This window comes from Alosa alosa, chromosome 1 (genome assembly GCF_017589495.1).
Source record: "Alosa alosa isolate M-15738 ecotype Scorff River chromosome 1, AALO_Geno_1.1, whole genome shotgun sequence".
NCBI classification, from domain to species: Eukaryota; Metazoa; Chordata; class Actinopteri; order Clupeiformes; family Clupeidae; genus Alosa; species Alosa alosa.
The window spans coordinates 36,706,896-36,720,850 of NC_063189.1; the positions used below are offsets into that span (position 1 = coordinate 36,706,896).

The 13,955-nt window shown below is 43.5% G+C and overlaps 1 protein-coding gene across 8 annotated transcripts in view; it reads right to left on the minus strand.

Moving 5' to 3' along the window:
• Positions 1 to 13,955, minus strand: part of ldb2b (LIM domain binding 2b) — a 37,067-nt gene that overhangs the window by 22,922 nt on the left and 190 nt on the right. For all 8 annotated transcript variants that reach the window (XM_048237762.1, XM_048237738.1, XM_048237753.1 and 5 more), the window contains exons 1-2: positions 13,818 to 13,955; positions 6,730 to 6,832 (exon numbers count right to left, since the gene is read on the minus strand). The exon at positions 13,818 to 13,955 is cut by the window's right edge and continues 190 nt beyond it. In XM_048237762.1, coding sequence (XP_048093719.1) covers positions 6,730 to 6,832; positions 13,818 to 13,949 — 235 coding nt within the window. In that variant the 5' untranslated portion in view covers positions 13,950 to 13,955. The remainder of the gene's footprint in view (positions 1 to 6,729; positions 6,833 to 13,817) is intronic.

Here is a 13,955-nt window from a genome sequence, read left to right on the forward strand (position 1 = left end):
TAGTCTCAAAATGGCAGTGGGTCGACAGGAAATTGCACTGAAAGCTTTGAGGGCTCTCGCTCGCTCATTCTCTGACCACATCTCCGTCTCCTCTATTCCAACCTCACCAATGCCAACACCCCTCCCCCCACCCCACCCCACCCACACACAAACACACACACACACACACACGTTCACAACGGCATACTTCAATTGCAAGCGCAGTTGAATGAAGTTAACTGATGACAACATTAAAAGGAATCAACCGTTTAGCGATCATGAAATAATACAATACATGACAAGATGTCAACAAGCAGGGAGATAATGAAGAGCAGTAGTTTTACTCAAACTACTTGTGCACGTAGGCTATGGAAGATTGGTCAAATCTAGCAAGTAGGAAAGTTTAAGTGGATGACGTGAAAGTGAAAGTAATACATTCAAAAAGCCAGCGAAAGTTAAGGTTGTTTTTGATATAGTACAAAGACACAAAACTGGTGCTCTGAATAACGATTCTGTTGTCTTTGAAAGTTTCTCTTATTGACACATTTAACTGCAATTTGGATTAACTGCTTTTACAAGGCAGAAATATTTCAACACAAACCAGACCTGCGCTGTCATGGGCAGTTTTTGTACATACAGGGGAATACCTAATTAGCTGCATTTAACGCTTCTCCTCCAATCTTTTTTTACACGAAACTCCCACTTTCCCTGACCCTCCTATAAATGCATACGCATTTCACGGAAAAGCGCAAATTGCCATTTTCAGCTCCTGTGACAGGCAGTCTTTTGTGGGATGGATGAGAGTGTGTGTTTTTGTGTGTGAAAGTTTTTGTGTTTTTGTGTGTGAAAGTGTGTTTTGTCAATTTCTTGTTGGGCGCAGCAAAAATAGCAATCTGGTTGTCAAAGAAGTACAAGATGGCGGGGCGAGTTTCAACCAATCCTGTGGAGATTTTTAGGAGGGTGGTGGGGGGGAGAATCAAGTCTGAATACGCTTTTTACAGGATGGTTGATGACATTGAGAGCTTTCTGGCGGTATGGGGGGTGGGGGGGGGTTGCTGTGTGAGGGTGGGGAGGATGGGCACGTAGGAAGGCAAGGCCAGGCTACGGCTCTGCGAGCCCTGTGATGTTTCTTTTTAACTTGTAATTTGTATGTGTTTTTAACAATGTTTTTATTGTGTAGTGGTTAAACACGTGATATTGTTTCAATAAAGGAGTGTTAAGCCTCTCTCTTTCTCTCCATCTCCTCTCTCTCTCTCCATCTCCTCTCCCTCTCTCTCTCTCTCTCTTTCTCTCCATCTCCTTTTCTCTCCATCTCCTCTCCCTCTCTCTCTCTATCTCCATCTCCTCTCCCTCTCTCTCTTTCCCTCCATCTCCTCTCTCTCTCCATCTCCTCTCCCTCTCTCTTTCTCTCCATCTCCCTCTCCCTCTCTTTCTCTCCATCTCCTCTCCCTCTCTCTATTTCTCTCCATCTCCTCTCTCTCTCCATCTCCTCTATCTCCATCTCCTCTATCTCCATCTCCTCTCCCTCTTTCTCTCCATCTCCTCTCTCTCTCTCCATCTCCTCTCCCTCTCTTTCTATTTCTCTCCCTCTCCTTCTCCTCTGCCTCTCTCTCCTCTCAGCCTCAAAGCTGCCAATCACCACACACTTATTTATCGCTCTCCTGTCATGCAATCTCTCTGTCTCTTTATTCATTTCATCTATCACTTCTTCAGTCTTACTGCTCTGTCCATCTCTTCCCTCTTCCTTGAGTGTGTTGGGCGTTAGTACTCTCCGTACCACCTATGACTCGTCATACCTTCCCCAGTTGCCATATTTCCATTTAAAAATAACATAGCAACGAAAACACTGATTTCAAAACGTATCTAGCCAGCGAGAAACAGACTTCCTATAATTCATTTCACAGTGATGATAGTGAAATTGGGGTGAGGTGAGATTTTTTAGCAGTAAAAAAATGGTGACATTCTCAACCCAAGAGGCCAGAGCAACAGAGATATTTCAGAATAAACCAGAGGTGTTTGGCCCATGGGTCGTGACTTTGGTGCCGTGGCCTCACCTGAGATGAGCACCTGAGACTGTGGCTAGAGAGAGAGTAAACACAGCACCTAATCCCTGGGAAACGGCTCTCTTCGGTCGCCCAAATGACATTGTTCAATCTGTGAGTTTGTTTGTTTGGCAGTAGCCTTGATTTCACTGTTATTCTTTTCATTTATGAAAACAAGCCTCTAAATTAGGATTTTCTTACTAATAACTGTTTTGTCTCTGTCAAGGGCGCAGATTTCAGCAACTCAAAACATATGATCCATAATTCAAGGAGTGCAATAAAAATATTCAAATGTATTGCTTTGAACTAAGATTATACGATGAAGGAGAAAATGCATTGCTCAAGTATTTCATCATGTCTTACTGTTTTAGGCACCTCAGTCCTGTGACACTAATCAAAGCAACAGAAAAAAGCTCTCCTTTCTCCTCTCCCTCTCTCTCTCACAAACACAAAGGCTCATCTAAAATTTTAAACCGTTATTGCTTCTATTTATTGTTCTATTTTTAATTGGTTTTTATTATAGCTGATGCTCTTATAATGTTATTAAAATGTTTACTGTTATTATTATTTGTTATCCTGATGTTGTTTGGAAAAGCATCTGCTAAATAACTTTACCATAACCAAAAATTTTCTGTAAATTCATTACATTAACATATACACATATTGAAAAGATAAAAAACGATGGTCCGCTATCCGAAATCTACAACAGTACAATTTGCCATCCATACACACTAGAGATAATCAGCTATATGAAATATAATAAATTAGCCTTAAATGCAGGCTTCAGCATGTAGGGTATTAATGTTATGGCTCCATCTATACAGTAGTGCTTCATCTCGCTCTATATTGCTGTTCGTTCTCTAGTGTGTTCTTTCTTGGTGCTGGGGTGACATCTTTCGTCCAGGTGTACCTCTGCTCTCTCTCCTGTGAGGGCTGCTTTTGTTGCCATGGTGAGAACAGACACCGAATCCAAGCTGTTCCGTCCTCACCCACAGCTCCCGATTACTGACCACGGCTGACCATCATACCCTACTACTGGCTCCCTCATGCAGACCTAACTATTGTGTCAGAACGCCATCATGCCCATCAAAGAACTAGCCAGACTACAACTACTATTCCCCTGGTAAGACTGGTAAACTGCACACCAACAGAAGAATTCAAAACAAGAACAGAAGGACAGACAGGCTCTGAAACACAGGTGATGAAATTCAACTTCATTGTGATTAATCTGAAAACAACATCATCAAAGGAATGGGCGTTGATGGAAAACACAAAAAAAATCCTGTTTTCAAATCCTTTATCTGAGGAAGAAATATGCAGAAGGAGATAGATAGACACTCATCTAAGAGCTATGTTCAATTTTAAGAGGCTGTCCTTGGCAACCATCATAATGTGGATATTGCCTCAATTAAAGTCGATCTCGATATCTATCAACAATTTGACGTAGCATTTCATGAACGGGCAGGGCAATCCATAATGCTTGCTGTCCTCCACTAAGAAGTGATACCTGCATAATGTCACTATACACGGATAGCGGTTTCTCCTTTCTACTATCACAGAGCCAGCTTAAACACATGATTACTTATATGAGAGATACTGGGCACTCCATGTGATTTTAAGGGTTTGGCAGGGTCAAACTGGCATGGAGTATTCTAGATTTTGTTTTCTACCCAAACCTCTTTCCTGATCAAAATATTCAAATTGAAGGAGGGACAATTTCCATCCATACAATCATTCTGAACACAATTTTGGTATTTGTAATTTTGCACAGAATTTTTTAATTTTATTACGTGGCAATTCTCTCCTCATACCTGAACACAGGAAATGCTTTCTCAATGTCTCTTTAAATTTACTAGAGCAATATCTATCATATTATAGAGCAATTCAATTGATTTAAAATATCAAAGCTTCAGTTCAATTCAATCTCATTTCATCTGACTTTTTTGTACACAAAGAATATCATCACAAAGCTGCTTTAGAAAATTCCAGGACCTACTTTAAAAAATTAGGACAGACTAAAACAATAATCTCTCTCTCTCTCTCATCTCATCTCTTTCTCCTCTCTTTTCTCTCTCTCTCTCTCATCTCATCTCTTTCTCCTCTCTCTTCTCTTTCCTCTCTCTCTCTCTGTTATACACACTCTGAATCTTTCCACTCTATTTCTCCTTATTAGTCAAAGGACTGCTGAAAGAGAAGTGCTAACATACTGGACATGCTGACCTCAATATGGGCACCTGTAACAAAGGCCTACCTTGAAGAACAGCTACCAACAACATACACGTTTGTCATCATACATTAAACAACAATATCCATCACTTTATCCAAGGTCAAGCACATTTTGCGTTTTTGACAACATCTGGTCAAACAGCTATAGCTGTCTTTAGTCACATGCTGTTTGCATTTTAAAGCACAAGGTTTGAATGTGGCCTCTAGTCTGAGTGACAGATCATGAAATCCCCTTAAATGAACTCTAGCTTTAATAATCCCATTTGAGTGTTATTATAATGTCAGGCTTTAAAACCAGATCTGCGTTTAGGGGTCAAGTGAAGCCGTAACCTACGGGACAAGTCACGGCACATCTGTAATAAGCATGTATAAAATCACTACTCTGAGCCACACCTACTGTATGGCCCTATCGGGATAATGCAGTATTGGTATAAGCTTATTCATACCAGCAACCTCAACAGTGTTTGTGAGTAACTCACCCATGCGTTGTTTCAACAAACAACCTCAAATTTCAAAGAATTGCTGAGGCAGTGAATGCCCCCACCCCCATACGTCTTATTTAAAATATTTTTTTTCTCATCACTCTGTGGGCTGCAAGAAATTCAGAGCTTAGCCCTCACGTCCACTATGAGTCACACACTATTGTAGCCAACCGATCAATTAAGATCGATGACTGACTCACTGGGCAATCCTATCTCCAGCTAATATCAGGCCTGCGCGCCGTGCACTTTTAAACAGCTTCCAGAAGACCAGCGGAATGACCGACCGATACGGTGTTCCACAGTGGATATGTCTGATGGGACTGGATATGCCTGATTGGGCCTTGGCTGAGGGCAGTGTGACGCTGCCCTTCCTGAGTAACCTCTTGCCTCCTTCATGCACTGAACACACAGCTCACTCACTCACTCACTTCACTCACTCACTCACTCACTCACTCACTCACTTAATAATTAAGAGCAAGCAGACCACTCAAACACAGAGGTGAGTAGTACACACACACACACACACACACACATGCTTACACACACAGGCACTTACACACACACACACACTCAGACATGCGCATGCACACAAGCAAGCATTCACACACGCACACACACACACACACACATGCATGCTCACACACACTCAGACAGACACACGTGCAGGCACACAAGCACGCATGCACACACGCACACACACACACACACGCATGCTCACACACACAGGCACTTACACACACACACACACAGACACACACAGACACACACAGACACACACAGACAGACACACACACACACACACACACGCATGCTCACACACACAGGCACTAACACACACACTCAGACAGACACACACGCATGCATACAAGCACGCATGCACACACATGCGCACACACACACACACACACATACGCACACACACACGCACCATAAGTGAACACATTTATACATATCCCTGTTCTGAAGAATTATACAGGTACACTCTAGTAAGCACTATTAGTTGTAAGTGATATACAGCTGTGTGTATACCTGTCTCAGGCCATTCACAGTCACCTGTTACAGACAGTGCACGGGTCTTGTTGTTGCGGAGGAAAAGTTTCTTTAAAAAGTGTAAACTAGAGAAAAGGAGCTTATTTCTGCACTACTTGGTGATGACTAATTTTTGCAATGCGGTGTTCCTTCTCAAAGCTCCCTCCCCCAGTCCCTCCACCTCCTCCCTTCCTCCCTCTCTCTCTCTCTCTTCTCTCCCTGCCTCACTCTCTCTCTGTCTCGTTCTGTCTCCCTCCCTCTCTCTCTTCTCACTCTCCGTCGCACCCTCTCCCTTCCTCACTCTCCCTTATTTTCTCTCTCTCTCTCTCTCTCTCTCTCGTTCGTTCTCTCGCTCTCTTGCACTCTCCCCACTGTGTCTCTTTCTTCTCTCTATCTCTTTCTCGCTTCTTTTATTTTTTTCTGCAGGCTCCAGCTCAGCACAGCATGGTTCTCTGCACTCAGTCATCCCAGCAGTACACACACACACACACACACACACACACACACACACACACACATACGTACACCCACACACACACTCTTTTTTTCTTGCCTTCACACACATACCCCACACACACACACACACACACACATACGTACACCCACACACACAGACTCTTTTTTTCTTGCCTTCACACACACACACACACACACACACACACACACACACACACACACACACACACTATGCTCCCTTTTCCAGACTCTCTTTTTGACTTTTTCTCTCCACTCCCTCTCTCTCAGAAAGCTTTGGCTGTGAATGATGAGAAGCGATGAATTAAATCAAATGAATGTGTTTTGGATTGTTCTCCTGAAGAGACACTTCAGATTTTTGTATGAAATTGAACAATTAAAATTGTGTATGAAATGTGCACACACACACACACACACACACACTTGATGAACCCGGTTCTGGGATCAGTGGTCTCCCTAAATGCTGAGTTGCAAACAGAGGTAGTAATAAGGCTTACTGTATCTCTTTGGCCCATCCTCCAGGCAGAATGACAGGGTCAAGGTGGCATCATCTTCAAAGAACTCAGTGGAGAAAGCATCCCACCACAGGTTATCACACTCCTGAAACACACACACACACACACACACACACACACACACACACACACACACACACACACACACACACACACACACACACACACACACACACACACACACACACACACACATTTAATTACTCACACACTTACTGTTTATAGAGTGCACTGTAACAGAATATATTTTGTCACTGTAAGAACAACCTTGAGACAAATTCAATGCAGCCTTCATATCGACATAGAAATTAACTTTCAATCCTTCTGGCACAGTGAACTGATGTTCTGCGAGGTGACCTGTAGTGATCAAGTTTCTTCTTGCAGCACAGTGTAACTGACAAAAGTAGGAGGTCAGGTCCAGAGTAATGGATTTTCTTTCACAAAGACTTAAGGCAGCTACAACTAAAACAGTAATAGCATACATATTCCTGAATAATATCTTTAAAAAGACAAAAACTAAAAAAGAAAGAGCATCTGTACTCAATGAGTAGTAAAGCGACTGATATGCACTAAATATGGTGATACTGTATACAACTCTGTCTGAGCTTGACTAAAGAGTGTGACTTTGAAAGCTGACACATTTCTGATCTCACTGGGCAGTGCTATGGTCAGCTGGGGATAGCAGAAGCCCTGTGCTCCAAACATATGATCTCTTCTTTACAGAGGTAACAAGAAGTAGGTTTGTGTTGGAAGTGGGGGAGAATGGGACAGAGCATCAGGTGACAGGTGAGCTGAATAGCAGGGCTGTACTTCAAACTGTTAAATCAATGCATGAGTAAGCCAGGTCCCCCATAAAACTCATTTGTGTATGAACAAAAGTAACAGTACAGATGCACCTAACGCACCTAACACTGGGTGCATTTAGAACTGTGTTAAAAAGAGGGCTTATTTTTCAGACGAAAATGCAGTTTGCGGTTTTAGACTGAGAAGCAAACAAATGCACACAGATGTAGTAATGAAAGCACTTTCGATGTTGAATGCATAACAGCAATAGGCCTGTGTGTTTGATTTTGCAACATTTTTAAATAAATAATTCTCTCTCTCTCTGTTTAAGCGAGAGTCTTTCAGCGAGTGCACAGATGATGGCTGTTAGCTATACGTAGTTAGCTTGGAGCACCTTGAGCACTGAAGTTAATTTCACCTGTGTGCACCTGTAAGATGAGCGCTGAAGTTAATTTCACTCTCCCGGTGTTCAGAGTGGTGGGCGCTGGCATCTCAGCCAGCTCACAAACACAACAACAAGAAAGTCCACTTCCAGGAAGCGGAAACCCAACCTCGGGATCATAGGCAGTGACCCAGGACTCTTGTCTCTCTGTCTCTCTCTCTCTCTCTCACACACACACACACACACACACTCACACACACACACACACTCACACACTCCACACACACACACACTCACACACTCACACACTCTCACACACACAAAGAAGGCGGAAGTCCAGCTTTAGATCGTGGCAGTGAACCAGGTCTTCCAGCTCTGGGAACTCCCAAAATCCCAAAGGTCCGAGTGTAACCAGACACTGAAGAACACGCTCCGGCTGGCCAGTCGGCCAGTCAGCCAGCGGTCTGGGTCATGCATTCAAACCTGAGACACCACATCTGTTCTCTGGATGGCTTAGTGCTACAAGCACACACACACATCAAGAGCACAGACGTCCCCCGGCCCTCCCTGTAATGTCAAGATAAATAATTACCGGAACCTTGAACGGAGAGCTTGAACAACAAGGCAGATCCATCAGGGGCAGAATAGAAAGCTGCTTGGACAAGCCATGGTTAAGATGCATGTCATACATGAGAGCATGCGTGTACTAGCGTATACATACATATTTATGCGTTTGTTTGTATGGAGGTATTTGTAAATGTTTGTGTGTGTGTGTGTAAGGGGGTGAAGGTTGTGACCCCAGGTAAACTGATGAAACGTATAGCTTACTCTGGCACCACTGCAGTGATGAAGTGCTATTGATTTCAACATGGAATGCCCCATCTCTCTCTCTCTCTCTCCCACCTCTCTCTCTCCCACCCTTAAACAGCTGAATAGTGGTAGAGCTGCAGGGATTTGTGTCTGATCCATGGGATTTGCGCGACGCTGCGTGTAAATAACAATAACTACACACAGAGCGCGCTACGCACAGACAAGAATTATGTCAGAAGTGCAGGGCTTCTCTCTCTGCTCTCTCTCTTTTTCACACACACACACACACACACACACACACACACACACACACACACACACACACCCCACACACACACACACACAGACACAAACAGACACACACAGACACACACACACTTTCTGACTCAAAATTGTGAGCCCAAAGCCGACCAACAAAAGCCAGATGGCAAAGGAATTATTTCCTATTCATCTAAAAAATAAAAACACTTTTTACGCATATGTGTAGTACACTGCCAAACAGAAGAAAAAAACAAGCACTTTTCTCAAGCAAATTAAAATTGCTGTCTCAAAATTGAGTAATTTCCCCTCAGAATTAAATTCACTTGATCCCACCAACCAAAAATTAGACATTTTAAACCCAACCCCTTTTTTCCACTCTCTGATTACCTACATGATTACATTTAGGGGAGTCATTTAACACTGAGCAGTCATTCATTACACTACACACACCACACACACAGATGCTCACACACACACACACACACACACACACACACTAGCACACACTAACACACGCACATACACTAACACACACACAGTCATGTACTCCTGATTTATGAGTTCCCTAATACACCCTTACAAGGACAATGAAGTCCAAAGTCACTCACTAAGTCTGCCCTATGAAACTGTAGGACACAGCAGAGAGCAGACGGGAGACTTTGAGAAGTGTGTTGAGAGGAAAGGTAGTTGATGGCTTAGACAGTAGATTTGGATTTGGCTTCTCCTACCCATACTGTGCATTTAGAAAGGCAGCACTTCTATTGTCTGCGTAAGGAAATGACTCACGATCAGTACGGTTCCCATTCCGATTAGTCTAGTTCAGTGGAAGTCCCAAACAGCGTTAGGTAAGCAGTGTATCCCAGCCTGGCTCCATTGCCCCATCATACTTAGACATCAACTCACAATCCTGCACTGGCGGCATCAGCCAACCTCTGTCCTCTGCCCAAACACACATCTCTCTCTCTCTCTCTCTCTCTCAACAATTTAATGACTAACAAAAGGACTCGTATACTGAGAAGAGACGGGTGTCAAAACAGAAGGGTGGATATTGTGATTTTTGTGAATTCACAGTAAATTCCAATGTCAGAAATCACTGTGAAATTAATCATTATAACTCCACCAAACCCGTGTTGAAGCAATGACTCATCTTATGTTTATTCATCATTTCTCTCTCTGTCTGGATGTGTGTGAGTGACTGTGTGTGTGTGTGTGTTTGTGCATGTGTGTGTACGTGTGCACACATGTGTGTGTGCTTGTGTTATTAGTGGCTCTTCCAAAAGCACAGACACACATACACACAGACAAACACACACACGCACACACACGCACACACACACACACACACACACACACACACACACACACACACACACACACACACACATCCCCAGGAAGAGCTTGTTGCTTTATTTCATATGACATGCAGAGTCAGAGTCTTTGTATTGGAGACTGGCAGTAGCGCGGGGGGAGCTGAAAATAGCAAGAATCCTCTGCCACTAACACGCAAGACCCTTACTGTGTTCATTTGAGTGTGTGTGTGTGTGTGTGTGTGTGTGTGTGTGTGTGTGTGTGTGTGTGTGTGTGTGTGTGTGTGTGACTGTGAACATGTGTGCCCTATATATACAGAAGGCTCTGTGTTTGAACAAAAGCTTGAGCCTGATTTTGATAGTTAAATGCATTGTCAGAGGTGAGCTAGGGTAGTTGTTTGCTTACAAACACGTAGACACGTCTATAATTCGAAACACAAAAACAGACCAACAGACAGGCAGGCAGAGAGGGAAGAGAGAGACAGCGACATATATGTATGGATGCATATGGACACACACACACACACACACACACGCACACACACACACACGCACACACGCACACACGCACACACACACACACACACACACACACACACACACACACACACACACACACACACACACATTGCTGTGTTATCAGTGCTGTACGGTGCCCTGGGAGGGACTGTGAGAAACGCAACAGGAAAAAGGTGGGAGCATTGTCCAGGTTTCCTGCGATCAGGAGCCTAGCTCATTGTTCAATATGTGCCTGTGTGTGTGTCTGTGTGTGTGTGTGATTGTGGTCAGAGGATCTGACCTTCAATTGCGTCACTGCACTGTCCCAGTTCCTCCACATCCTCTGCCAGTTGAACCAGGGGAGCAGCATGGGAGCACAATGAGTTTTTTTTTTTTTAAAACGAAATATCTAATATATACGTCTCAAACGCCTGTTTTCACAGATGTTCACAAATCTAAATGGGAATATTATTCAATAAATATTTAACAATCTCACATATGACAAAATTATTAGAGAGAGGTGATATAGGGCATGTGAGTGTGTGTATGCATGAGCCATGAGCATGTGTGTGTGTGTGTGTGTGTGTGTATGTATGTGTGACTACACTAGACTGACACTAAGTGTCCTTATGCATAGGAGACATTGGGGAAAGGCTACACGGACAGAGGCAGCACTGGTGTAAGTTCTTACAGGCCTGTGATTCTTCTTTCATGTGTTTTGTTGTAATGAATATTTATACGAATACATGGATGGGAATAATGGACTAACTCAGAGACACCCCTCCCCCATCCCACCCCACCCCCAGGGAGGCAATTATACCAGTCTAGTAAGAGATGGGAGTAAGAGGGGTATCACACTGCAGGAGCTCACCCTCTCAACTCTCTCTCACACACACTTACACACACACACACACACACACACACACACACACACAAATATGTGCGCATGTGCGCACGCACACACACACAAACACACCCACAGACACACACACACACACATATACAGAAATATGTGCGCATGTGCGCATTTGCGCACGCACACACGCACACACACACACACAAACACACCCACAGACGGACACACACATACAGAGAGAGAGAGAGAGATACATGTGTGCGCGGACACACACACACATACAGTGATACACATACAGTGATACACATGAATGCACACAAGCACAAACGCACACGCACACACACACACACACGCACACACACACACACACACACACACACACACAGAGAGATACACACATTTGCATCCAGAAGCTGAACCAGTTCACATTAGGTCAGGAGTACACAAACACTAACCATACACACTTATACATACAGGCTACATGCTTATAAGTTTGCTCATTAAGTATCTATGTCAAAAGGAGAAAAGTGCTGCCAAAATTGTCTGGAAGATACACTTGTAGTGGGATCTGTCTAGGGATGCAATGCTGAGATTTATCGTAACTGATTTATCCTCATACATATGTTAACCCTCAGCAATTAACTAATGTATGGCTGTCAGTGCCTAATAAATACCTTGACTCACAGCTCCATCTAAATTAAATGGTTGTTTGGTTGGAAAAATATGAGATATATGGCCTGTCCACTCTCAGGGGACAAAGGGCAAAGGGGTGACCAACTCTGTTCCTGCTATACCAGCTCACACCAACAGGTGGCGACACTTAAGACACACACACACACACACACACACACACACACACACAAAAACACAAACCTCTGGTAACAATAGACATGATAGCTCAAGGAAGATGAGCCCATTCGAGAAATCAGCCTGATATCATCAGGGAACGGGTGTCTACGAGAGAGCAAGGTTAGACAGACAGAGACAGAGGGAGGGAGTGAGATCGTAATACTATTTGTTTTTCAGGGAGGCAAGTCTGTCTGTTTGGCTGCCCATAAATCAATTAACAGCAAGAACCCTCAGCAATTGGCATTCCACACGGCACAGCAATGGGGAGTGTTTACAGTGATTCAGGGTGCTGTACAAATGTGGAACAGGGTAACCTTTAATGGCGAGCACAGCGGGCGAACAAATCAGTAAACATGGGAGAAAGCGTTTGAAAATGGTTCAAAGTGCTTGGTTATGAGAGAACCCTAATGCACAGGCCTCAGGGGGTTCTGAGTTCTGACATAGCACTCTAAAGCAATTTAAAGTTCCATTTCTTTTAGCTTCAAATTGTATAGTCAGGCTTCTACAAATGAAGTGACACAGAACTTTTTCATGGCTTAAAGTATGTAAATCATGGTAGCATATTATTGTGGACAGAAAAAGAGAGCTCTAAGTTACTTTACATCAAGGTACATAGTTTACCTGTCCACAGGAGTCTATTTGTGCACAGCATCCACTCCTTCACCACATAATGTAGGCTACTAACTATATATATATATCTCTATGTAATGAATGAGTGGCTGTTTAGACCACAGCATCATTCTCTGTGAATAAGACTGCAGATTCAGTAATGTCCACTGACAAGGAGGACAATAGAGGGCTGATGTCCCAACTCAAATCACTCAACAAGTGAGTTACATGTGAACTACATTGTTTGACCGCTTAAACCTACGACTTGGGTAAAAGAAAGGGGGGAAGGAAGAAAGTGTAGTTGTTGTGTGCATGTGGTGGAAGGATGGACAGAGAGAGGGAAGGGGGGGGGCACTCATACAAAAGCATCATATTACCAACATGATTTAGCAACACAGTACACTGATCATTCATACGGGCATGTGGACATTAGCTGGTTCTGTAAGGTTTCGCAGAAGTTCTGGAGTTAGCTTGATCTGGAGTTAAGAGTGGTGCCTATACCTTTACACTGAATGTCAAAATTGGTTAAGTTCATTTAGCACAGGCTACAATCAAAGCTATAACATAAATATCTTAGACATAAATATAAGCCATGAAGCCAACACACTATAAACTCTCGCAATTAGAAACAAAAACTCATATGCAAACACGGACACACATACACATTACCACATAAAAAATCACACTTAAGCTAAAACAACAGAGTGTTGCTAACCTCTGAACGGGACTGTAGCCGCTTATTCATCTCGTAGATTCGGTACTCGGGTTGCACCATGTAGGGCGAATGTCTCCTGTAGAACGGACCGAACGGAGACGAGTAGAACGGGTCGTGCGGCGCGCTGGACATCGTGTC